The 26,932-nt window shown below is 45.3% G+C and overlaps 1 protein-coding gene across 2 annotated transcripts in view; it reads right to left on the reverse strand.

Annotated features, from left to right (window-relative positions):
- The window catches only part of NBN (nibrin), a 90,605-nt gene that overhangs the window by 7,229 nt on the left and 56,444 nt on the right, over window positions 1-26,932 (reverse strand). Inside the window, exons 8-15 of one of the 2 annotated variants that reach the window (XM_069731587.1) lie at window positions 26,751-26,860; window positions 25,251-25,389; window positions 24,888-25,148; window positions 20,286-20,721; window positions 14,603-14,683; window positions 10,758-10,913; window positions 4,625-4,738; window positions 4,064-4,113 (exon numbers count right to left, since the gene is read on the reverse strand). In XM_069731587.1, coding sequence (XP_069587688.1) covers window positions 4,064-4,113; window positions 4,625-4,738; window positions 10,758-10,913; window positions 14,603-14,683; window positions 20,286-20,721; window positions 24,888-25,148; window positions 25,251-25,389; window positions 26,751-26,860 — 1,347 coding nt within the window. Of the gene's footprint in view, window positions 1-4,063; window positions 4,114-4,624; window positions 4,739-10,757; window positions 10,914-14,602; window positions 14,684-20,279; window positions 20,722-24,887; window positions 25,149-25,250; window positions 25,390-26,750; window positions 26,861-26,932 lie in introns of both variants that reach the window. The other variant, XM_069731586.1, reaches the window with a different exon arrangement.

The following is a 26,932-nucleotide window of genomic DNA, read 5'->3' on the forward strand; positions in this document are numbered from 1 at the left end:
CAATTTTCTGTCTAAATTGATTTTTTCGTAAATAAAAAAAGCAGAAAAATTGATATTAGTGGCTAAAAGCGTAACTCAAACAGAAAATTAAATACACCGCACCTCCTTAAATTATTCAGAGTCTATACATACCAACTAGGTCTACATTTTACATAACTTTCTATAGTCAGCAGAACCGAAGAGAACAAATATTTGGTTTTATGCCGGAAAAATAAAACCTGCCATGTGTCACTCTAAATAGCAATAATTGCAAGTATCCTCGCGATTCTGAGATGGTTTTTCTTTTTATGAAATATTTCTATTTATATTAATAGAAAATTTAGCTCAATAAAAAATGTACAATATGATTACTTTATGTTGCCATCATTTGATATATGTACATTTTATATAGTGTGTGTGTATATATATATATATATATATATATATATATATATATATATATATATATATATATATATATATATATATATATATATATATATATATATATATATATACACACACACACACACATTACATACCTTGTGGTATACGGAGGTAGAAAAAATAGGAACACTGTCTCTTTAAATCTTGGTTGGTTTATTATAAGACAGTATAAACCAACACAAGGGGAAAAATAAACACAGCCCTTCAGGCTAAAGCAGAAAACAACAAAGAAAACAAAACGCTGCAACACAGTCTGTACTTATGCGGGGTGGCACCCCGCTCTAGAGCAACACAGGTTCAGTCTGTCCTCTACAAGACACAAAAAGCCACTGGAGACTCCTCTCTCCAGTCTAGTTGAACCCAGGTTGCCTGTATTGCCCATTTACTTAAACCCCAGACCATGTGACTCTCTCCATCATGTGACTGACCACATGATCATGACATCACACAGGATCCGGCAGCTGCCGGTGGAGATAAAGTGGACCTCCTCCCTCCCACTCTATGAAGGGCCACATGAAACCAGCCCATTATGCAGCTTTAGACTAACCCTCACAACACATAGCGTGCTGGAGGAAATTACTAGCCGGTTTCATATCACGGACGCCATTAAGCGCAGTGGCACATATCTCTCCTCTATTATCTTACCAGTGACTTTGTCACAACATATATACATACACTTAGCCTTTTGCACTCAATCCTAAAGGCAGCAGCCGGGATCACACTTCTGTACACTGATGCCTCCACCTTGTGCCAGTCATTGCACTGGTTGCCCATCCACTAGACTCCAATATGAACTTATCACTCTCACCCATGAAGCTCTCTACAACTCTGCAGCACCCTACATCTCCTCCCTCATCTCCATCTGCCTACCTAGCCATCCTCAGACCTAAAACGATCATTCTTTATAATCTGAACCTCCCAGTCCTGTCTCCAGTACTTCTCTTGTGCTGTACCGTTGTTCTGGAATGCACTACCCCAGATAATCCGGTTAATACCCAGTGTAGCCCTCTGTATCTGTACTGTACACACACTGGCTGGTGACCGATTCATGCAGTAATAATTCAATGCCCCTATTTACTGATGTCTGGACCATATACGACAAGCGCTGTATTCTTACCTTTTGTGTCTCCCCCATTTCCTCATAAATTGTAAGCAGCAGGACCCTCACTGCTCTTGGTATCTGCTGATGTATGTGTCACTCTGTAATGTCTGATATTATCTGTACATGTAAAGTGCTGTGAAATATCTTGGCACTATACAAATGATTGTTATTCTCTTGAAATTCCAGTTGCTTGGCTTTATTTTACTGCAATCTTCACACTTTTACCCTCCTAGTTTACAGCGCACTTCTGAATCTATCTTTCCTACCTCGGGGTCGGGCCTCTCTGACCTTTCCCGGCGCCTGCGCACTGCAGTACTTTGCTCTGCCCTCAACAGGACAAACAAAGTACGCCTGCGCCGGTGCCGCGGCGTGAAGACCAGAAGAGGACATCATGGAATGAAGATGGGAGGCCCCGGACCGGACCTGAGACGGCCATCGGACCTGGATCGCAGCGGTTCCGCCCCTGGGTGAGTATAATCTAACGTCTTTTTCTCCTCTTTCAGGTTACATCGGGGCTTATCTACAGCATTACAGAATGCTGTAGATAAGCCCCTGATGACGGTGGGCTTACCTCACCATCGATTTTGGGGGTGAAAGGTTCCCTTTAAAACACAAAGTTACTGTCATTAACCCCTTCCTTTCTTTAGACCACCACGTTGTCTAACTGTGGTATAATTTCCTAGTCTGGAAAAGTTGGCTATGATGGGATAGGATCATGACCGGTATGTAAAGAGCGGAGCTGTTTTCCATTAATAACGAAGGCAGGAAATCCCATCAGCGGGTCACCGACTGTTCCCCCATCCTTGCCAGCACACGATTGTTAATCACAATGGCAGCTGCATAGCACACATGACAAGTAACCCTGTGGAACGTATATTACAGACTTTCCCAGATCAATGTTATTTGCAAAGAAATTAGTGAAAAGTGATTTTACACACACAAAAACCAAACCAAAACAAAAGAAATAAGTCAACCCAGAAACATGTCTGGAAAATACATGAAATAAGACACAGGCTCGGGGCTCAGTTATTGGAGTAATGGTGCAGAGCAGCAGCAAACATCCACATAAGGGAGAACCCAGAAGTAAAATGGGTTCTGGTCCAACAGCTGTAGCTTATTTATTGGATGTAAAAAATGTCCTGTAGTATCAGTGCTGGCGCCCCAATTATCATAGCAATGGTGCTGGGTCATCCCGGTCTACTGGATACAATGAGAAGATTTTGTGTTCCAATAAAGCGACATAATTCTCCAATCCCGCACCTGTCAGCGACTGTCTGCAGCAGCAAGAATGCGTCACCCCATACTAAGTAACTACGCTAACCACCACTTACTCCTGTGGTCATGTGTAAGGGGAAACACATTTTTATAGTTTTATAGTTAACCATTTACAGCAGATTTCAGCAATTGTAGAGGGAATCCGTCAGTAGCCTTTTGCTATGTAATCTGAGAGCACCATGATGTAGGGAAAGAGACCCCAATTCCAGCGATGAGTACCTTACTGCGCTACTTTTATTTTGTGTTTTATCAGAAGGAGATTATCACTACAGGACTACTTGTCTCGTGCCATGTAGTCCTCCTGCTCTGAATAACCCCACCCCCATCACCGATTGGCTGCTTTCTGTGTACACTGTGCATAGGCCGAATGTTGCCAATCAGTGGTGTGGGTGGGTTACACACAGCTCAGCATTTAGAGAACTGAGAGATCTGCAGTAGAAAAAATGGTTTTATCAAAACTGCAGCAAGCGGCCCAGTCAGTGATACATCATTGTAATCAGGGTCTCCGCCCCTACATCATGCTGCTCTCAGAATATATGGCAAACACCTGCTGAAAGATTCCTGCTAAGAGTGGAAAACAGATTCACAATATTCAACAAATATCTCACATGTAAAAACCCTAGACATAATTTCCACCAGGGTTTGGATTTGCTGTGGATTTTTTCAGCAACAAAATCTGTAGTAAACGGCATGGATTCTTTTTTTTTTTTTTATTCCCTTGTTTTTTAATGGTCTCCAATAATGTTTTAACCTACTTATCTTAGTTACATAGGTTGAATTAAGACCTAGGTCCATCAAATTTCAACCTTTTATCTCATGTTCTGCGTATGCCGGATTTTCCTGTTTGCATTAATGTCATATGCCCGGAGGACCCCTTTATGCTACGGAAATAATTCACACAGATCTATGTTGTGCAGGGATTTATATGGGTTATGTGTCCGTAAAATCAATGAAGACGGCTACCATCAGCCACTGCCTGACCGCACATAGGAAAATCATTACAAGATATGGAAAGGGGACGTGCCTTCCTGGCATGGATACCCTTCATGCTGCGCGGTCATTTTCCAGTTGAAGAATTAAGAGGGTCAGCCAGAATGTGCTTAAAAGGTGGAAGAATTGTTATTGGACTTGATGTACTAGGCTAGGGGGGCTTATTAACACCACCACAAATTCCTGGGTCTTGTGCCTGGAAATAACGGCGTCACTTACGCTATGGTCGGGCAGGGGATTGCTACACGGACACACATTGACAGGACTTACCTGAAGAGGTCATCGGCGAGGGACTGCTCTCTGGCTTGTTGAGTTTGCTCCTATAAAGAAAAGTAATCTTATGCTGTAAATGCACATCGTGAGGAGACCGGACATTAGGCTGGGCGACAATACCTTTTATTAGGCTGCAGTCACCGCAATACAAGTCAAAAAGTCAGTGCTGTCACCTGTCTAGTGGCAGGGGTTGATGATAAGGTGTTATCTCAGCATGCTCGGGTGCAGAGTGTCTTCGGCGTGCTCGAATAATATGTTTGAGTCCCCGCTGCTGCAGGGATTACCTGTATGTTCGGCAATCTGTGCATGTGTTGGGCTGTCAAGACATGCAGCAGCAGGGACTCCACCATACTTTTCAAGCACGCTGAAGACACTTATCACCCGAGCGTGCTCAGGTAACGCCTTATCGGAGCAGGTTCGCTCATCACTACCGTAGATCTCACTTTATAAGTCCATTTCTCTGTGTTGAGTAAAACAAATATATATTTCACAAAAGGCCTGTAAGTGACAAACAGCTCAGCCTTCCGCTTTTTGCATTTCCCTTTTCACGCTCCTTACCTCCATTTCCTGCCGTAACCACTGCTCTAATTCAGAATTCTTCTTCCTGTCGTGAGCGATTAAATCCGAGCCTCCGATGATGTGAGGCAAGCTCCCAGCCCCTGGGTATGCTATCTGTAACATGGAGAGCAATGCTGCATGAGGGGTCTACAGTGTCCTGCATGGAAAGATCACGTTATCCTCCATTGTCAACGCTGTGTGCGCACTGCGGTCAACTCCTTCCCCTAGAAAAAGAAGATCTGAACAAAGCTGGCAACAAGCATGGAATCCTCCTGTAGCGCCCTCACAGGGGATATCACGTATTACACAATGTCTGTGGCAGTCAATGGGCTGTCAGTGTAATGTACAGGACGGCCAGGTCCTCCAGAGACAGAGACAAGCTCTGTAGTCTCTTCCGATGACACTAGTTTAAGACTATGGCGCGCAAGATCAAATCTCAGACAAATTTGTTGAAGTCACACAAAAATGACCCCATAATGCCAGATCACCTTCAGGTTGTATTAGTCTACATCACTAGAGATGGGCGAACCCGAACAGTAAAGTTCTGTGTTTGTACCGAACACCTACTGTTTGGGCACGGACACCGAACACGGACTTGACCAGGAAGTCCGTGTTACTGTTCAGGTTCGGCTGCCCGAACACCGGGTGTTTGTTGTGCTGTCGTGTGCATGGCAGAGTGGTAAACACCGCTTCTGATCGGCGGTTCCCACGCTGTCAGAAGATAGGGAGCGCTAAGCTGTGATCGGAGGTATAAAGTTTACCTTCGGACACAGGCATCAGATGATTGGACAACGGCTCCCATCATCCGAAACCTGCTGTCGCTAATAACAGCAAGAACAGGAGCAGCGGATGTGTGGATTCATCTGCCACTCCTGCACTATAAATAATTGAAAAAAAACAGTGTGGGTTCCCCTGTATTTTTGTTAACCAGCCAGGCAAAACTCACAGCTGGGGGCTGCAACCCTCAGCTGTCAGCCGCATCAAGAATGGTTATGAAGAATAGAGGGGTCCCCACTGTTTTTTTAAATTTAAATAATTAAAAAAAAAACGGCGTGGGGTCCCTCCACTTTTCACAACCAACCTTGCTAAAGCAGACAGCTGGGGGCTGGTATTCTCAGGCTGGTAAGGGGCCATGGATATTGACCCCCCCAGCCTAAAAAATAGCAGCCTGCAGCTGCCCAGAAAAGGCACATCTAATAGATGCACCAATTCTGGCCCTTTGCCTGGATCTTCCCACTTGCTTTGTAGTGGCGGCAAGTGGGGTAATAGTGTGTGGGGGGGGAGGGGTTGATGTCACCTTTGTATTGTCAGGTGACATCAAGCCCTGAGGTTAGTAATGGAGAGGCGTCTATAAGATGCCCCTCCATTACTAACCCCGTAGTCACATTGTATAAAAACACAGACACCCAGAATAAAGTCCTTTAATTGAAAAAATGACAGACTCATTTAACCTCTTCATGACCTTGGGATTTTTCGTTTTTCCGTGTTCGTTTTTCACTCCCCTCCTTCCCAGAGCCATAACTTTTTTATTTTTCCGTCAATTTGGCCATGTGAGGGCTTATTTTTTGCGGGACGAGTTGTACTTTTGAACGACATCATTGGTTTTAGCATGTCGTGTACTAGAAAACGGGAAAAAAATTCCAAGTGCGGTGAAATTGCAAAAAAAGTGCAATCCCACACTTATTTTTTGTTTGGCTTTTTTGCTAGGTTTAACTAAATGCTAAAACTGACCTGCCATTATGATTCTCCAGGTCAGTACGAGTTCATAGACACCAAACATGTCTAGGTTATTTTTTATCTAAGTGGTGAAAAAAAATTCCAAACTTTGCTAAAAAAAAAAAAAAAATTGCGCCATTTTCCAATACTCGTAGCGTCTCCATTTTTTGTGATCTGGGGTCGGTTGAGGGCTTATTTTTTGCGTGCCAAGATGAAGTTTTAAATGATAGCATTTTGGTGCCGATACGTTCTTTTGATCGCCTGTTATTGCATTTTAATACAATGTCGCGGCGACCTAAAAAACGTAATTCTGGCGTTTCGAATTTTTTTCTCGCTACGCCGTTTAGCGATCAGGTTAATGCTTTTTTTTAATTGACAGGGCGATTCTGAGCGCGGCGATACCAAATGTGTGTAGATTTGATTTTTTTTTTATCGATTTATTTTGATTGGGGCGAAAGGGGGGTGATTTAAACTTTTATTTTTTTTTATTTTTTTCACATTTTTTTTTAACTTTTTTTTTTTAACTTTTGCCATGCTTCAATAGCCTCCATGGGAGGCTAGAAGCAGGCACAACTCGATCGCCTCTGCTACATAGCAGCGATCTGCTGATCGCTGCTATGTAGCAGAAATGGAGGTGTGCTTGGGATCCCTGGGTTTAGGTATGGGGGAGTTGAGGAAAAGATAGCGCTATATGCGGACGATATCTTGCTATTTCTGGCTGACCCGGATGACTCACTGAGAGGGGCCATTGAGATTGTTGAAAGATTCGGTTCCGTATCGGGGCTAACGATCAACTGGGGTAAATCGGTTCTGTTTAGGGTAGACGGCGTGGATGAGAATGTGAGTGAGACTGTGGGTGAAGAGCGGCTTAAGGTGGTATCTCATTTTAAATACCTTGGGATATGGATTTCGGTTCCAATCGCGGAGTTCTTACATAGGAATCTGACCCCTGTTATGGGGATGCTCAAGGCAAAAGTAGATGCTTGGAATAAGTTACACTTGTCGGTGGTTGGTAGGGTTAATCTTATTAAAATGGTTCTGATGCCTAAAATTCTGTACGTTCTACATAATGCGCCAATTTGGATCCCACGGGGGAAATTTCGACAGATTAATGCCCTCTTTAGAAGCTTGATATGGGGGAGACAATACCAGCGTATTAGTCTGGAGACGCTTCAGCGACCCAACGAAGATAGTGGTTTTGCCCAACCCCGAAGTATATTTTCTTGCAGCCCAGAGTCAGCATTTGAAGGACTGGGCGCGGGAGGCGTCATCCAGTGCAGTACAACACCTGATAGAAGGGGTGACAGGCCGACGTCTGGTGGTACAATGTTTGGAGGACGGTTCCTTGGGAGCTTTGGGGAAACTATATCCAACCCTGTTTTTGATACGTAAACTGTGGAACAGACTGAAGCAGATTCGGGGGGTTACAGGGTTAACCAAATTTACACCGATATGGTCTAATAATAACTTAAAGGAATTTGCGGCTTTGGTGGGTCTCAGAGTGGCAGACTAAGGGAATTTGTTTTGTATATCAGATAGTCCAACAACGAGTGTTAAAATCCTTTTCCCAATTACAGGCAGAGTTTGGTCTGAAGCCCACAGGGGAATATCAGTATGCACAGATGAGACATGTTGTTGGAGCTCAAAATAGGAGGGCTGACACTAGGATTCAGGAGGACATAGTACTGGAGTATGTGTGTGGTGACGGGACTACAAGGGGAGTTATCTCCACCCTGTATAAGGACCTTATGCATACATATCTGTTAGATTTTCCTATAAAGGCGAGAGCTAAGTGGGAGAGGGATCTGGGCCCGATGGAGAATGAAACCTGGGAATCTGTGTTGGAGTGGGTCCCGCGAATATCATTGAGTGAGCCGTATAGGCTATCGCAGCTCTATATCTTGCACAGAGTATAGAAATCTCCGGAAGTGTTGTACAGAACGGGGTTGCGTGCCGACTGAGTGCCCGAGGTGTGGGAGTGAGAATGCAGGAATATATCATATGATGTGGACGTGTCCTAGACTGGCCGCTTTTTGGGTGGTGGTTCTGAGCCGGGTGGAAGGAGCGTATAAATGTAGAGTCCCGAGAGATCCGATAATATGTTTATTGAGATATGTGGATGAAATAGGAGTGGACAACACCTGGAAGATTGCAATTGCTAGGTTACTATATATGGCTCGGAAAGTGATAGCACGGAATTGGATTAAGGAAGAACCGCCTGCGAGGAGGGAATTTCTACAATATGTACAACATGGTCTAAAGCTGGAAAAGGGGGTTTACAAGAGACGTGGAAAAACAGAAACGTTTAATAAAATGTGGTGGCCATGGCTTGAGCTGGGATGATGGGTAAAAGAAGGTGGGAACTATAGACCTCTGATGGGCGAGAATTATTGGAGGCATTGGCGGTCTCAGGGGAGTCTAGAATGGAGATGAGCTGTCCTTTGGGGGGGGATGGTGGTATTGGGAATGTTGGGGTTTCCAAAATTAAGAAAATGTGTATGTAACACATTGAAATGTGGATGAGAATGTAATGTTTTCGTTTATTATTAATAAAAATCTATTTAAATAAAAAAAAAAAAAAAGAAATGGAGGTGTGCTGTGAGCGCCGACCACAGGGGGCGCTCACAGCCACCGGTGATCAGTAACCATAGAGGTCTCAAGGACCTCTATGGTTACCATCCTGACGCATCGCCGACACCGATCATGTGACGGGGGTCGGCGATGATGTTATTTCCGGCGCTCAGCCGGAAGCGGTAGTTAAATGCCGCTGTCTGCGTTTGACAGCGGCATTTAACTAGTTAATAGGTGCGGGCAGATCGTGATTCTGCCTGCGCCTATTACGGGCACATGTCAGCTGTTCAAAACAGCTGACATGTCCCGGCTTTGATGCGGGCTCACCGCGGAGCCCTGCATCAAAGCAGGGGATCTGACCTCGGACGTACTATCCCGTCCGAGGTCAGAAAGGGGTTAATAATCTCAATTAAACCATACTTACGACCTTACCTAATTCCACCAAAGCCCTCCTTTAATAAACGAAAAATAATAAAACAACAATATCCCCCACCTGTCCGTTGTTCTGTCCCACGCCGTAATCCATGTCTGGGGGAAATACAGTTTTCAACCTGGACGGTGCCAAGATGCGACCATCCAGGCTGAGAACCACTGGTGAATGAGCAGCTGTGAGTGCAGCATCAGTGACTAGCAGGGACTTCACTGAGGCTGTGTTCCCAGCTGGGCTGAATTGTGGTGACCTTGGTGCTAACGAGGAGGTCACCGAGGTCACCGCAGTTCAGCCTGGCTGGGAACAGAGCCTCAGTGACCAGAGGTAACCTCTATGACGTCTCCCCAGGTCACAGACGCTGCTCTCACAGCAGTTCATTCCCCAGAGGTTCTCAATCTTGGCACCGTCCAGGTTGAAAACTGTATGTCCCCCAGCTATGGATTATGGCGTGGGACAGGATGACGGACAGGTATGGTATATTGCTGTTTTATTATTTTTGGTTTATTACAGGAGATCGAGGGCTTCGGTGGAATTAGGCGAGGTCATAAGTATGGTTTAATTGAGATTATTAAAGGAGTCTGTCATTTTTTCAATTAAAAGACTTTATTCTGGCTGTGTCTTTATTTACCATATAAACTATAAGATTAGTAATGGAGAGGTGTCTTATGGACGCCTCTCCATTACTAAGCAGTGGGCTTGATGTCACCTGACAATACAAAGGTGACATCAACCCCACAAATATGAACCTCACTTGCCACTACCACAGGGCCAGTGGGAAGAGCTGGACAAAGCGCCAGAATTGGCGCATCTAATACACACGCCTTTTCTGGGCAGCTGCGGGCTACTATTTTTAGGCTGGGGTGCCTATATCCATGGCCCCTTACCAGCCTGAGAATACCAGCCCCCAGTTGTCTGCTTTAATAAGGTTGGTTGTCAAAAATGGAGGGAACCGCACGCCATTTTTTAAAATTATTTATTTAAATAATAAAAAAATACGGTGTGGGGACCCCTCTATTCTTGATAACTAGCCTTACTGAAGCTGACAGCTGAGGGTTGCAGCCCCCAGCGGTGAATTTTGCCTGGCTGGTTAACAAAAATACAGGGGAACCCATGCTGTTTTTTTTTTTTTTTTTAATTATTTATTTACAGCGCAGGTGCGGCAGATGAATACTCCCATCCGCGGTGTTTGCCGCGCTGTCATGCACATCACAGCGCAGCAAACACTGGATGTTCGGCCCCAAGTGAATGGGGTCTGAGTTTGGGTTCAGATCTGGGTACTTTTCTGGTACCTGAACTTTTTGTAACTGTTCGGCCAAACCTGAACATCCAGGTGTCCGCCCATCTCTATACATCACCAATGAAAGATCCACAAAACATGTCAGATGTAAAGTATCAGGACAGACACCATCACATTACCTTCCTGAATTTCTTAAAATTTGCCACATTTTCTTGATGAGCTTTATTCATGGTCTGACTATTCCTTGATCGACTGACAACTAAAGATCGGAACTCCGATAGCAGAAGTTTACTTGGAAGACCGTCATCGTTCTCTTGTTTTGTCCAGAAAGGCATCTGAAACAGTAAGCATAGTCTAATGTGTAGTGTAACAGTACGCCATGTGTAAGGTCCAAGCGTACACTCTACAAAGTTCTGATCACAAGGCCTCAATCGTATATTCGCCCCCAGTTTCCCCTTCTTTTCGCTTCATCTCCAAGACCAGTTTCACAGTATGGACTACGGTGGACTACGCAGGGCTCCTGACCTGAACACAACAGCCTCACAGGCATAAACGACACTGCTGAGTGCGATCGTGAGACCTCCAGCCGGTCCGTACATTGCAGTCTGTACTCGGACCATGAAACACGGATGTGTGAACCTGGCCGGTCAGTGATTCCAGAGCTCCCCTTCAGGAATGGCGGTCACAACCTGCTGATGTTCTCTGTCACTCAGGAGTGCGGCGCTCCCTACCTGCAAGTCTGCGCTGGCTTCTAATCTAATAGCACATGGGTCTGATTAGAAGGATATTATTATTCCTTTCTTTAAATCTCCTGCGGTAAACCACAAACTCAGTTTTAGGCCTCATTCTGACGTAAGTGATTTTTCACGTTCGCAAAATAAAATACATGGTTCCGTATTTCTTCAGTGTTTGGCCACGCATCAGCTTTTACCGTACTATCAGTGATTTTCACATATAAAAAAAAGTATTAAATAAATGACAAAACTTCTCCTATCCTTTCCAATGTTAATCACGGACTGTACATAGATTCCATCCATGTGCTGTCTGATTTTCATGGACCGAAACACTTGAACGCATGATTTTCATTTGTGACGTCGATAAAAAATGGACACATCTGGATTTCTTTGGCTGTAAAAATATATGGAAACATGAAAAGCCCCATAGACTATAATGGCTACTTGTTCTATCCTGGAAAATCACACAGATCGTACATGAAAAACGGACGTCTGTATGAGGCCTTAGCTGCAAATCCAATCTCTTCCTCTGCAGGTTTTTCTTAGCTATAGTGAGAGGACGCATCCTGTTACTTGTGTTGTCTCCACTGGTAGCGATTTGGATGCCCAAGCTGCGAGCAATTTCATGTCTCCTGCAGCCTAATATGATTGTTCACTACTCAGACAGAACCTTCTCAACTGCCAAGATCCACCTTAGAACACTTTATAGCTATTTCTGATGAAGGCGCCATTCCAGCAATGTTGGCTCCTGGGTCTCGCACCACAGTGCTATACCATGTGAGCCCTCCAGGCAATCAGTGGTTGCTTCATTCTCACTTCTTTAGGATGAAACTGACACCTAAAACAAATGAGTGGCGCTGCTGGTCTCCGACTGCCTCCAAATGTCAGTTACATCCGAATTAAGCGACAGTAAAAGTGGCCACTGATTGGCTCACGTGGCATAACACCGCCCGGAGAGCAAGTGCCGACATCGCTGAAAAGGCGCCCACAACGGAGGTATAACACCAACCAGAGAGGAAGTGCAGACATCGCTGGAACGGCGCACACAACGGAGGTATAACACCAACCAGAGAGGAAGTGCCGACATCGCTAGAACGGCGCCCACAACGGAGGTATAACACCACCAGGAGAGCAAGTGACGACATCGCTGGAACGGCGCCCACAAAGGAGGTATAACACCACCAGGAGAGCAAGTGCAGACATCGCTGGAACGGCACCCACAACGGAGGTTATAACACCACCAGGAGAGCAAGTGCAGACATCGCTAGAACGGCACCCACAACGGAGGTATAACACAACCGGGATAGGAAGTGCAGGCATCGCTGGAACGGCGCCCACAAAGGAGGTATAACACCACCAGGAGAGCAAGTGCAGACATCACTGGAACGGCGCCCACAACGGAGGTATAACACCACTGGGAGATGAAGTTCCGACATCGCTGGAGCGGTGCCCACAACGGAGATATAACACCACTGGGAGAGCAAGTGCAGGCATCGCTGGTACGCCGCCCACAACGGAGGTATAACACCACCGGGAGAGCAAGTGCCGACATCGCTGGAATGGCGCCCACAACGGAGGTACAACACCACCGGGAGAGAAGTGTCGACATCTCTGGAACGGCGCCCACAACGGAGGTATAACACCACTGGGAGAGGAAGTGCAGACATCACTGGAACGGCACCCACAATATAGGTATAACAACACTGGGAGAGGAAGTGTAGACATCACTGGAATGGCGCCCACAACGGAGGTATAACACCACCAGGAGAGGAAGTGCCGACATCGCTGTAATGGCACCCACAACGGAGGTATAACACCACCAGGAGAGCAACTGCAGACATCACTGGAATGGTGCCAACAACGGAGGTATAACACCACTGAAAGAGCAAGTGCAGACATCACTGGAACGGTGCCCACAACGGAGGTATAACACCACTGGGAGAGCAAGTGTCAACAATCAGTGGAACGACGCCCACAACGGAGGTATAACACCATGGGGAGAGCAAGTGCCGACATCGCTGGAACGGCGCCCACAACGGAGATATAACACCACTGGGAGAGCAAGTGCCGACATTGCTGTAATGGCACCCACAACGGAGGTATAACACCACTGGGAGAGCAAGTGCCGACATCGCTGGAATGGCGCCCACAACGGAGGTATAACACCACTGGGAGAGCAAGTGCCGACATCGCTGGAATGGCGCCCACAACGGAGGTATAACATCACTGGGAGAGGAAGTGCAGACATCGCTGAATAGCGCCCACAACGGAGATATAACACCACTGGGAGAAAAAGTGCAGACATCGCTGGAATGGCGCCCATAACGGAGGTATAACACTACCCGAAGAGCAAGTGCAGACATCACTGTAAAGGCACCCACAACGGAGGTATAACACCACTGGGAGAGCAAGTGCCGACATCGCTGGAATGGCGCCCACAACGGAGGTATAACATCACTGGGAGAGGAAGTGCAGACATCGCTGAATAGCGCCCACAACGGAGATATAACACCACTGGGAGAAAAAGTGCAGACATCGCTGGAATGGCGCCCACAACGGAGGTACAACACCACCAGGAGAGCAGTGTCGACATCTCTGGAATGGCGCCCACAACGGAGGTATAACACTTCCGGGAGAGGAAGTGCAGACATCGCTGGAATGGTGCCCACAACGGAGGTATAACACCACCAGGAGAGCAAGTGCAGACATCACTGGAATGGTGCCCACAACGGAGGTATAACACCACTGGGAGAGCATGTGCAGACATCACTGGAACGGCACCCACAACGGAGATATAACACCACTGGGAGAGCAAGTGTCGACATTAGTGGAACGACGCCCAAAACGGAGGTATAACACCACGGGGAGAGCAAGTGCTGACATTGCTGGAACGGCGCCCACAACGGAAGTATAACACCACCGGGAGAGCAAGTGTCGACATCGATGGAACGGCGCCCACAATGTAGGTATAACACCACCGGGAGAGCAAGTGCTGACATTGCTGAAATGGCGCAAACAACGGAGGTGAGTATAATGTGTTGTTATTTTAGAAGAGTGAACTTGGCAATTAAGAAGTGGTTGTCTTAGTAGTGGACAACCCCTTTAAGTGATGCAATTTGAGTTTTCTTATTATCTAGAGAAACAGGCTCCATGCAGCATAGTTATGGCAATGCTGGAATTGCTGCCATAAAGCACTAACCCTTTGCGACCCAGCCATCTGACAAATACTTGTCTGAGGTCCCCCTCCCTTTATTACATATGTCCAGTCCTGTAGAAGAGGAATTGATTACTTTTGCATCTTCATTCTGAGATCTCGGTTCCTGTTTGATGTTTGGCTCAGTCTTTTCTTTCTGAACGTCCAGCGCCGGCACCTGCAGAGGAAAAATAAGAAAACGCTTTATACATCTGTGCGGTGGGAAGGTGACTGAACTGCAATCATTACTTTCCCTGCACATGAGAATACATGTGGGGAATTTTCAATTAGGGGAAGTAAAATCCACAAAACTAATTGAAAAGGATTAATCCTCTGATGCAAGGATACAAATATGTCAGGAATGCAAAGCCGGGCACAAGCTGTATTCTCTATTCATGCGGAGCCTGTGAAAAATGGGCGCGGAGTGAAAATCAAGCAGTATTGGGTATGTGACAGGGGGAGCCAAAAATGTGACAAATTAAAAAAACTGTGGGCAGATCTTGTGATAGATGTTCTATTCACTATCCACAGATTCTTCTGGTCTTAGGTCATATCATTCTGCTGCTCCACATTAGTCTCGCCATCACACATACAGGTGCTGCCCACAATATTAGAATATCATCAAAAAGTTCATTTATTTCAGTTGTTCAGTACAAAAAGTGAAACTCACATATTATATAGAGTCATTACAGAGTGATCTATATCAAGTGTTTATTTCTGTTAATGTTGATGATTATGGCTTACAGCCAATGAAAACCCAAAAGTCATTATCTCAGTAAATTAGAATACTTTATAAAACCAGCTTGAAAAATGATTTTAAAATCCGAAATGTTGGCCTACGGAAATGCATGTTCAGTAAATGCACTCAATACTTGGTCGGGGCTCCTTTTACATCAATTACTGCATCAGTGTGGCGTGGCATGGAGGCGATCAGCCTGTGGCACTGCTGAGGGGTTATGGAAGCCCAGGTTGCTTTGATAGCAGCATATTGTTGGGTCTGAGGTCTCTCATCTTCCTCTTTACAATACCCCGACTTGCTGCGTCAGAAATACATGTTATTATCTATTGGTGGTTCAATAAAGTATTGCCACACTGTTACCCTCACCCTGTGTTGTCTGAGTAGTGTTCTGCTCAGGAGTGCGGACGGTCAGTGGTTAGAGCCCTGGTCCATGTGGTCTTTCTAAAGACAGGCAGGCCAGCGGATGAGAGCACCCATTGACCCTCGTATCTCCACACCACCCATTCAGGGTTATTTTATGTATGTCTGTCTATAGGAATGGTCTTTTAAAAACATTAACAAAAGTTAAGCATTAAACTTCTGACATTTCCTTGTTTCTTTCCTGGGGATATGTAATAAATATATTACTTACAGGAATACCTCCTTCATCAATGTTCTAGCCTGAGTAGCGTTGCTCTGAGCACTCAAGTAAAGGGGTTAGCTCCAGATCTTCTGCGGAAGTACACAGCTCCCCGGCCTCCCAGAGTCCTGCCTCATGGACAGATTACGGCAGCGGCATCATTGCAGCGCAGGCCCAAACCGTGTGCTCTCCGATGCTGCAGAAGCAAACCGACCTCATATAGAAGTATGGGAGGAGAGCAATGAAGCGAAACCGGCTGGGATTGAAAGCCATTAGTGCGCTCCAGCTTCACAGCAGCGCTTACAAGCTCTAGGGGAAAGAGCTTGTAAGCACTGTGCACGTTCAACCATCACTGGTAGACTGCCATGGTGGCCGATAGCCTACGCGTAGAGCATTGAAATCAATCACTCGGTTCTTGATGATATGTTAATAACAAGTACGGTGCAAAGCTGTTTGTTTTTAGGAGCATTTTGCATTTTTTTAATGCATGTAAGAACATGGGAACACCCCGTCAGCTTACGGCTGGATTCAAGTACTTTTTTCTACATGCATTCCAGCCTATAAAATCACCTATGTACTAGGTAGGTAATAAGCGTCAGATTGGTATGGGTCCCAATGCTGGCACACTCCCTGGGTGCAATGTAGCATCCTGGAGGGGGGAGATTGACGTCTGGTCGCCCATTTCAGTACTACAGGACAGACGAAAGTTCAGCATTAAAAAAGTCGAGGCCCACTATAGGCACATACCAGGAAGGCTGCCTATGGCAGGCTCACATAAAACAGACTCATAAAGGGACTTTAGGCATCTGCTGTAGCCATGGAGCAAAGAAATGGTATGAAGTGGCCCCCGGATGACAGACCCTGGCTGGCGGCAGCAAACACCAAGCTCAGCGCCAATCTGCTGGTGTGGGAACAGCCGACCTCCTGCATTCTTGGCTCTCAGCAGCGGCCATCGCTCTGGTAATGGGCTGGGGACATTTTAAAAGCAATTCTTTTCATTAGAGAACACATTTAATCATCTTCTTTTTGTGCTTGTGACTGATAAAATGTGACATTGTGACAAAGGCTGGCCACACAGTCAGCAGACCGAGCGCCGCCTCCGGTATCACAAAGATTCATTTAGATTAAAGGCACAAATTCATGTTCTGTTACTATCAATACAAAAAGAAGCAGGAAAACCACAATAGCCGGAAATTCACATTATCCCTTGAAAATGAGCAAAAATTGGAAATTATTCTCTGCCGAAAGGACAAATCGCAAGAACAGAGCTGCGCTTTCCACACAAGCCTGGAATAACGGAGCTGGCATCATACGTGGCATCGGTGCCTTATACCAGAGCAAAGTATGAAAGCAAAGAAAGAATGAAAACAGAAAGAAAGAATGAAAACAGAAAGAAAGAATGAAAACAGAAAGACAGAAGGCATTTTTGCTTTTTCTTCCATTGCCTTATGCCCCAGCCTTGAGCCCTGAAGAGCAATGTCGCCATCTCGGTTGGGAGCTCTCGTCTGCTTCCCATCTTGTTGGGTGGGGTGTAGTATTGAATGACTGGTTGCGGTGCCGGCCGGAATAGCGCCCTCCTCCATGCTGCTCGCAGACGCAGCGTTATCTCTGCAGCACTGGAGGAGCGCAGATACTGGACGGATACAGTATTTCAGCCAGCTGCAGAGCAGCACTTACAAGTCCTTTGTTGTAAAGCTTGTAAGCGTTGTCTTCCTTGTCTAGGAGACTGGCCACCTCTAATACACTGCAGAGGTGGCTGCTATTGATGAGCAAACGTGTTCAGATAAGGTGTTATCTGAGCATGCTCGGGTGCTAACTGAGTGTCCTTGGCATTCTCGAATAATATGTTCGAGTTCCCGCGGCTGCATGTCTCATGGCTATTCGACAGCTGCAACATACAGGGAGATTTCCTGCTTTTTAGTCAATCCCTGCATGTTTTGGGTCTATTGAACAGCCCCGAGACATGCAGCCACACGTTCCCCAACCATAGTGGCTGCGTATATTGGCAATGAGCAGTAAAACAAGGGAAAAAAAAACACTTTGAAATTTTACCCATTTTGTATGACAAGGCAATCCCTTTAACTTTAACATCATACGCCACTGATCCTTTTTTACATGGGTTGGGCCTGGGAAATATTGCGCGGAACCCCTACCGGACCCCCACACATGCTACACTCCCAACATTAGAACAAATGGCACACTGATCATAAAGGGGTGACCAGCTAAAAAAATGCTTCAATCAGCATTGATACCCCAATCTCCATCCTGGTGCTCATCACAGGAGAGCGGGTCAGCACATCGGAGGTGCTGCATAGACTGACAAGGAGCCTTTCTCCAAGACCGGATTCAGACGGCCCAACTGCAGATTTTATGACCCGCAGTAACAGCGTTATTGGCATCTACGAGTTCGAGTCAGCAGACACGCCATTCCGCCAGGCCTTATAATACTGATGTGCCCACATTATGCCCGTCTGCATGAGACATAACGTGTATAGTCAGCCTCAGTGTGTCCAGTAAAATCCTTGTGCTCTGACCACCAGCTCCATCAATCACCCCCTAAATAACATCTATAAGCTTAAAAGGGAAAGTGTCATCAGAAAATGATCTAATGTTTACATTAGGTTTTGTTTTTATTCACTTTTCCATATTATTTTGTTTATTTAAAACAAAAAAAAAATAGAAATCTTGTATTTTTCACACTGGCTACTAAGCCGATACTTGACTTTTCAGCAGCTTCATTATCAGGCCAGACAAGGATAACAATGAAAGTGAAAACTCTAGATACAGCCAATACAACTGGATCTACCAGTCAGAATAAGTCAGAGCTCACCTCCTCCCCTTCCCTTCACAATGATGCTTGTGAAGCTTAGAGCAAGCTCAGATAACGTTTCATTGAGGAATATTGCTGCTTACGCACATGTGGCTGCTGAAAGCGACTGGAAGCATGAGTCTGCCGAGTGGCCAGTGTGAAAACTGACCATTTATTTATTTTTTTAATAGGTTGTAATAGGGAAGATATTAAAATAAACACATTAAAAATGCACTTAGAGAGAGTCCGTGGGGGGCGTAATGAACACTGAGCAGTCCCCTCATTTATAAATATGACAAATACCGTAGGTTGTTTTTTTTTTGCCAACTAAACCACTGAAAGCTATACTACAACCAGGATTTTTAACAAGGGCTAAATCTCCTAGGTATTTGTATAAGTGGTTCAGGTAGCGTTTTGGGGGCAACAGACTCCCTTTAACATAATAATCTGATTTTAACATTAAAAGGGGTATTCCCATCTCCAGGAACCTATCCCAATATGCAGTAAATGTAATAATATTAGCAAATACCTACAATTAGAAATGTTGTATAGTTCTTCTGATTGGCTATAGCTTAGGTATCCATGGTTACGACTACTGACAGTGACAGCTAATTGCCAGTGAACGTAACCATGGATACCTAAGCCACTGCAATGCCATGTACATGAGGAAACAGACATATCGAATCAGAAGAACTAGACTACATTTATTATTGGAGGTATTTGCGAATATTATTACAACTACTAGATATTGGGATATGATCTTGGAGATGGAAATATCATTTTAAGTCACTTTCTGATGACATTTTCATCTCGGAGGGACACATAAGTGAGTTATCCTAAAAAGCATCTCCATCGATGGTGAGACTTAAGGTACCGTCACATTAAGCGACGCTGCAGCGATATAGACAACGATGCCGATCGCTGCAGCGTCGCTGTTTTGTCGTTGTGTGGTCGCTGGAGAGCTGTCACATAGACAGCTCTCCAGCAACCAACGATGCCGAAGTCCCTGGGTAACCAGGGTAAACATCGGGTTACCAAGCACAGGGCCGCGCTTAGTAATCCGATGTTTACCCTGGTTACCATTGTAAATGTAAAAAAAAACAAAACACTACATACTTACATTCCGGTGTCCGTCGAGTCCCCCCGGCGTCGGCTTCCCTGCACTGTGTAAGCGCCGGCCGTAAAGCAGAGCGGTGACGTCACCGCTGTGCTCTGCTTTACGGCCGGCGCTGACACAGTGCAGGGAAGCCGACGCCGGGGGACGAGACAGACACCGGAATGTAAGTATGTAGTGTTTTTTTTTTTTTTACATTTACAGTGGTAACCAGGGTAAATATCGGGTTACTAAGCGCGGCCCTGCGCTTAGTAACCCGATGTTTACCCTGGTTACAAGTGAACACATCGCTGGATCGGCGTCACACACGCCGATTCAGCGATGTCAGCGGGTGATCCAGCGACGAAATAAAGTTCTGGTCTTCTAGCTCCGACCAGCGATCTCACAGCGGGATCCTGATCTCTGCTGCGTGTCAAACACAACGATATCGCTATCCAGGACGCTGCAACGTCACGGATCGCTATCGTTCTAAAGTCGCTCAGTGTGAAGGTACCTTTACTGCGGCTCCTTCTCCTCTGTCCTGGGAGTTTATGCTAAAATCTTCTCCAAAGTCTTCAGTGGTTCCCACCCGAGGCCTCTTCATCTGGCTGCCATTACTTTTAGTGTTTTTCGCATCCCCAGAGTCTTCACTTTCTACGTCGGACTCCTCCACCACATCCTCAGGCTCCTTCCTCTTCCTCATGAAGGAGTCCTTGGGCTGACTGGTCATGAAAGTGTCCATCTTATCCCGACCATGCGAGTTGCCAAGTCTACCAGTGGAAGACGCCGCCGGTTCTGTATGTAGACCAGTATCCAGGGCGTTACTGCGGCCACTATCTGCATTTTTAGGATTTGGAGGCACAATCTCCTTTGTCGACTGTGAAGACTGAGAAGTGACGTTCTCCATTCTACAGAATTTGGTTGTGGACGTTTCACCTTTTTCTTCTTCTCTCTCCCTTTAAAAGAACAAAGGAATTTAATGAAAAAACCTGAGCGGCTGCATCTAGAAATCTTTTATGTGCAAGTAAACATCATGACATGTCATTTTCCGACCCAATATTCCCGGATTGTGTAAATATTGGCATAAACTTTCCTTATGACTAACACATCAAAGGTTCACGGCACGATCACCACGTGAGGACTGTGTAAACATGGAGTTAATTACGGGGTTATTCTAGGGTCGGGACATGACTATTTCTTTTGTTTTCCGGTACAGTAAGGGACATCTATCAACCCTGGCGTGATGGAAAAGGTTAGAAGCGGTCAAAGGCAATCAATCAGGTTACCGATTGTATTTTCCAAAAAGTCCCTGAAAAATCAACCAATCGCATTAAAGGGGTTGTCCGAAGAAATCAAGCTTTTTCCTACCAATGCAATAGGTGATAACTTAATGATCGATTGGGGTCTGACTGTACAGGTTTTCACTGCACAACCCCTTTGACTTTGAAGAAACTCCTTCATTGACCCTTTTTAGTATAAGATGTCTGGAGGACTTAAAGGGAATCAGCCAGTAGGGTCAGCCGTCTATATGAGCATGTAGGTCAAACAAAGTTGAATAAAACGATACATTGACATCAGAGATCCAATGTCTTATTCCAGAGAAAGCCAGATTTTTCTTAGTATGTAAATTAAATATTAAGATCTATGGGCCGGGCATAGATCTCCCTGAGGATCTGCCTCCAGAGATTATTGTAAATGAATGAGGGCGTTACCAATGTGAGACAGGTAATGACTGACAGTTCACTCTCCTGATCTACATGTCCCACACTGGTAACAACCCCTTTCATTTACAGTAAGCTTTGAAGGAAGCTTCTTGGGGAGATCTATGTCCCACCCATAGATCTTCACAGCTCATTTACATATTGAAGAAAAATGTGGATTTCTCTGGGAAAAGACATCAGATCTTAGATTTCAATATATCTTATTATTCAGCTCCCTATGACCTGCATGTCCATATAGACTGTTTAAGAGGGCTGATCCTATTGACAGATTCCCTTTAACTAAGCTTTTCTAGAAGAAATATATATATATTTTTTTTTACATTTTTCTGCATCAACAAGAGGTAGTGATACACTAGAGGTGTGTGGCTTTGTATCAATACAGCAAGGTAATATACAGTGGGTACGGAAAGTGTTCAGACCCCTTTACATTTTTCATTCTATGTTTCAATGCAGCCATTCGGAAAATTCAAAAAAAGTTCATTTTTTCTCATTAATGTAAACTCTGCACTCCATCTTGACTGAAAAAAAAAAAAACAGAAATGCAGACATTTTTACAAATTTATTAAAAAAGAAAAACTGAAATATCACATGGTCGTAATTCTTCAGACCCCTTGCTCAGTATTTAGTAGAAGCACCTTTTGAGCTAGTACAGCCATGGGTCTTCACACCTGGATTTGGGGATCCTCTGCCATTCTTCCTTGCAGATCCTCTCCAGTTCCGTCAGGTTGATTGGTGAACTTTGGTGGACAGCCATTTTCAGGTCTCTCCAGAGATGCTAAATAGGGTTTAGGTCAGGGCTCTGGCTGGGTCAGTCAAGAATGGTCACAGAGTTGTTCTGAAGCCACTCCTTTGTTATTTTAGCTGTGTGCTTAGGGCCATTGTCTTGTTGGAAGGTGAACCTTCGGCCAAGTCTGAGGTCCAGAGCTCTTTGGAAGAGGTTTTCATCCTGCAGTTGAAAAAAAACCCATAGCATGATGCTGCCACCACCATGTTTCACTGTGGGGATTGTATTGGGCAGGTGATGAGCAGTGCCTGGTTTTCTCCACACATACCACTTAGATTTATCACCAAAAAGGTCTACCTTTGTCTCATCAGACCAGAGAATCTTATTTCTCATAGTCTGGGAGTCCTTCATTTGTTTTTTTTATAGCAAACCCTATGGGGGCTTTTATATGTCTTGCAATGAGGAGAGGCTTCCATCGGGCCACTCTGCCATAAAGGCCCGACTGGTGGAGGGATGCAGTGATAGTTGACTTTGTGGACCTTCTCCCATTTCCCTACTGCATCTCTGGAGCTCAGCCACAGTGATCTTGGGGTTCTTCTTTACCTCTCTCACCAAGGCTCTTCTCCCACGATTGCTCAGTTTGGTTGGACGGCCAGGTATAGGAAGACTTCTGGTGGTCCCAAACTTCTTCCATTTAAGGATTATGGAGGCTATTGTGCTCTTAGGAACCTTGAGTACAGCAGACATTCTTTTGTAACCTTGGCCAGATCTGTGCCTTGACACAATTCTGTCTCTGAGCTCCTTGGCCAGTTCCTTTGATCTCATGATTCTCATTTGGTCTGATGTGCACTGTGAGCTGTGAGGTTTTATATAGACAGGTGTGCGCCTTTCTAAACCAAGTCCTATCAGTTTAATTAAACACAGCCGGACTCCAATGAAGGAGAACCATCTCAGGGAGGATCACAAGGAAATGGACAGCATGTGACTTAAATATGAGTGTCTGAGCAAAGGGTCTGAATACTTACGACCATGTGATATTTCAGTTTTTCTTTTTTTAATAAATTTGCAAAAATGTCTACATTTCTGTTTTTTTCCAGTCAAGATGGGGTGCAGCGTGTACACTAATGAGAAAAAAATGAATTTTTTTGAATTTACCAAATGGCTGAAATAAAACAGAGTGAAAAATGTAAAGGGGTCTGAATACTTTCCGTATCCGCTGTACATTAATATAAAGGATTGGAGGATTATAATCATTCGCTTCTACCTTCTTCTTTTCCTGTTGCATCAGAGAAAGTGTTGATGGCAGATATACAGCCCTGGATCATGTGCATAGAATGACTGCCTCATCTCTACTGCTAAATCAGCACTGAGACCCCTTCATTCCCAGGATTTGTGGAGATCCCACTAAGCTGTCAGACCCCCCCACTGATCAGTAAGCAGCATATACAAGGCACAAGTAGACACCATGTATCAAAGTCCACAATAATCCAATAAAGATAAATGGATTATAATTTACTAGTGTTAGGGTACCGTCACACTATACGATTTACCTACGATCACGACCAGCGATACGACCTGGCCGTGATCGTAGGTAAATCATAGTGTGGTCGCTGGGGAGCTGTCACACAGACAGCTCTCCAGCGACCAACGATGTCGAGGTCCCCGGGTAACCAGGGTAAACATCGGGTTACTAAGTGCAGGACCGCGCTTAGTAACCCGATGTTTACCCTGGTTACCAGCGTAAAAAAAACAAACAGCACATACTTACATTCCGGTGTCTGTCCCTTGCCGTCTGCTTTCCGCACTCACTGACTGCCGGCTGTAAAGTGAAAGCACAGCACAGCGGTGACGTCACCGCTGTGCTCTGCTTTCACTTTACGGCCGGCAGTCAGTGAGTGCGGGAAGCAGACGGCAAGGGACCTGACGGACACTGGAATGTAAGTATGTAGTGTTTTTTTTTTTTTTTTACATTTACGCTTGTAACCAGGGTAAACATCGGGTTACTAAGCGCGGCCCTGCGCTTAGTAACCCGATGTTTACCCTGGTTACAAGCGAACGCATCGCTAGATCGCATCGCTAGATCGCATCGCTAGATCGCTAGATCGGTGTCACACACACCGATCTAGCGATGACAGCGGGAGATCTAGCGACGAAAGAAAGTTCCAAACGATCTGCTACGACGTACGATTCTCAGCAGGATCCCTGATCGCTGCTGCGTGTCAGACACAGCGATATCGTAACGATATCGCTGGAACGTCACGAATCGTACCGTCATAGCGATCGAAATGGCACTGTGTGACGGTACCCTTATTCTAGTGTATAGTCCATTTAGTGGTCAATGTAACTAGTCCATTATAAATCCTGTATAGTTAGTAGACCATGGTATGATCAGTATAGCTATACAGTAGTCTCCCTATCACAGATTAACAAGACCGAATGAAATATAGCATACATAATATAATAATAAAGGTGTTATTACCAGAATGTGGTGTGCTGCCAGTACGGAAGAAGGCTTGAGCGACGAAACGCACGTAGGGGTACCTGGCAGCACACCACAGTGTAGTAATAATACCTTTATTATATTATTATGTATGTTATATAAAGTTCTTCTAAACAGCTTAATAGAAAAAGGGACAGGTTTGGTTTTATTTTTTTGTCTCAGTATTTTACTACTTACCGTTTCTTGGACACGGGCTGGAAATAATTCTGTATTTTGTTTGAGGGCTCGATTTTCTGGGATACTCTGTGTCTGTCGGAGGCAGGCGTTCCAGCTTGTGATGCTGCTCGAGGCCTTTCTTCAAGTTGTTCATGAAACAGAGCGATTCTGCAATCACTGCGATCGCTTTCCACATCCGGATCCTTCTTCAGGTGTGTTTTACTGCTCCTTCCATTACTTTTAGGTGTCTCTTTAACTTCACGAACCCCGCTGATCTCCATCCTAAGTCACGAGATGACAAATCATCACTTATATTGTTATGTGCACTTCATTGTACACACAGATCTCCGCCATGTAATTATACCCCTCTATACGATTACCCACCAGTTTTCTGTGTGGTCTTGTGGCTCCGTGTCGGCCACGTAAGCTGTGGTGTTAAATGTGGGTGGTGGTAACACAGTCTCATCGACGGCCATACTGGAAGACTGCGTAGACCCCATAATATTATGTCTGCCATTCTTTTCTGAAAGGACAAATATAAGTAAGTGATAGGACCTCTAACCCTCAGTGAAAGCGCGCACTGGCCCGTTACAAGGCTTTTCATGGCTCCTGTGGGCACAGTTACTAGTGTGAGGGGCAACTAAACAATATAGGGCAGCGGTTTACACTGAGGGAACAGATGGCGGTTTACACAGACAAAACCTTATTACAGCGCATCCACCTGTATATTTTACACTTCAATGTCCGGCACAACTAATAATTATCTCCCTCAAGGAATACTCAGATTCCACAGCCCACCGGTGGGCAGACACAAAGATGACGGCATGCACGGTCACCCTGTGATCTACCATACACTCCTGCACAGATCCTGAAGAAAGCAGTAGAGCACCGGTGTGGGATTCCCGCTGCCTAAAGTGACTGACAGGCCGCTGTCCTGTGATAACCTGCAGCCCCCATAACAGGAACATAAGGACACAGGCGTGGTCACATGATCAGCAAGATGAGGGGCTTACTGTCCTTGCTACTCTATGGCTTTCCTCGAGGTAGGTCTGGCAGATCTGTCCAACTTGTGGAACATCTACTATTTGCAGGGGAGGAGAGGTGATGTATTTTTTCTTAAAGGGGCTGTCCGGTTTAAACTAGTTATCACTTAACCATATAGTAGGTGTCAACTCAATGACCCGTTGGGGTCTAAGAGCTGGGAGCAACACCAATCCTAGATTTTTTTTTTAACCCCAATTGTGCACTACTATCTCTTTACAAAGTGGAGCAGCAGGTTGGACGCCTGAACGCCGCTCCATTCATTCTGTATGGGGCTACAGGAAAGATCTGTGAGCAGCGCTCAGCAGCTCCATAGAGAATGAATAAAGCTGGGGTCAATCACGTGCACTGCCGCTCCATCCTAATGGGAATACAAGTCTTAGTCTGCGGATTAGTGCAGGTCCCGGCAGTCGGTCACCCACTCATCAACAAGTTATCAAAGCTCCTAAGCTGTCCTGATCATATCCAAAACTGCACAGCAGCGTATGGATGATGGTGCATCAGAGCAGGGGAGCAGAGTCGTCCTCCTGACACGTTGTAAAGGGGAAGGGCAGCAGAAGACACCTATACAGCGAAGGAAGGGGAAGCACAGAGACCAGGGCGCCATCGCACTTACCCTTTTCCCTGCCATATGCTGGACGTAACTATGGACGAGTGAAACAAACCACGCCGCTGACACTCCATGGTCAAACATGAGATGCAACTTTTTCTAATAATTAATTAGATTTCCAAATACCAATATTTTCCATTAATCCTTAGATAGTTGATCCCTGAACACTGTACAATTTATAGGCCTGACAGTACATCTACTTTCTGCAGAGAATACCTGGAGTGCTACCTTACCGGGCTCATCTCTGTTCGCCGATCCTTGCCGAGGATTGCAATATTTTTCGGTTGACATGTAGATCACGGCTAAACCAATTTCAGCTTCGGGAACCGTCCTCAGGCCCTTACTGAAAAGCAAGGTTCTGGATTAGTACATCTTGTAACACAATAGGGGTCAGATACAACAGATCAAAGAGTCT

Source organism: Ranitomeya imitator, chromosome 6 (assembly GCF_032444005.1).
Source record: "Ranitomeya imitator isolate aRanImi1 chromosome 6, aRanImi1.pri, whole genome shotgun sequence".
Classification (NCBI taxonomy): domain Eukaryota; kingdom Metazoa; phylum Chordata; class Amphibia; order Anura; family Dendrobatidae; genus Ranitomeya; species Ranitomeya imitator.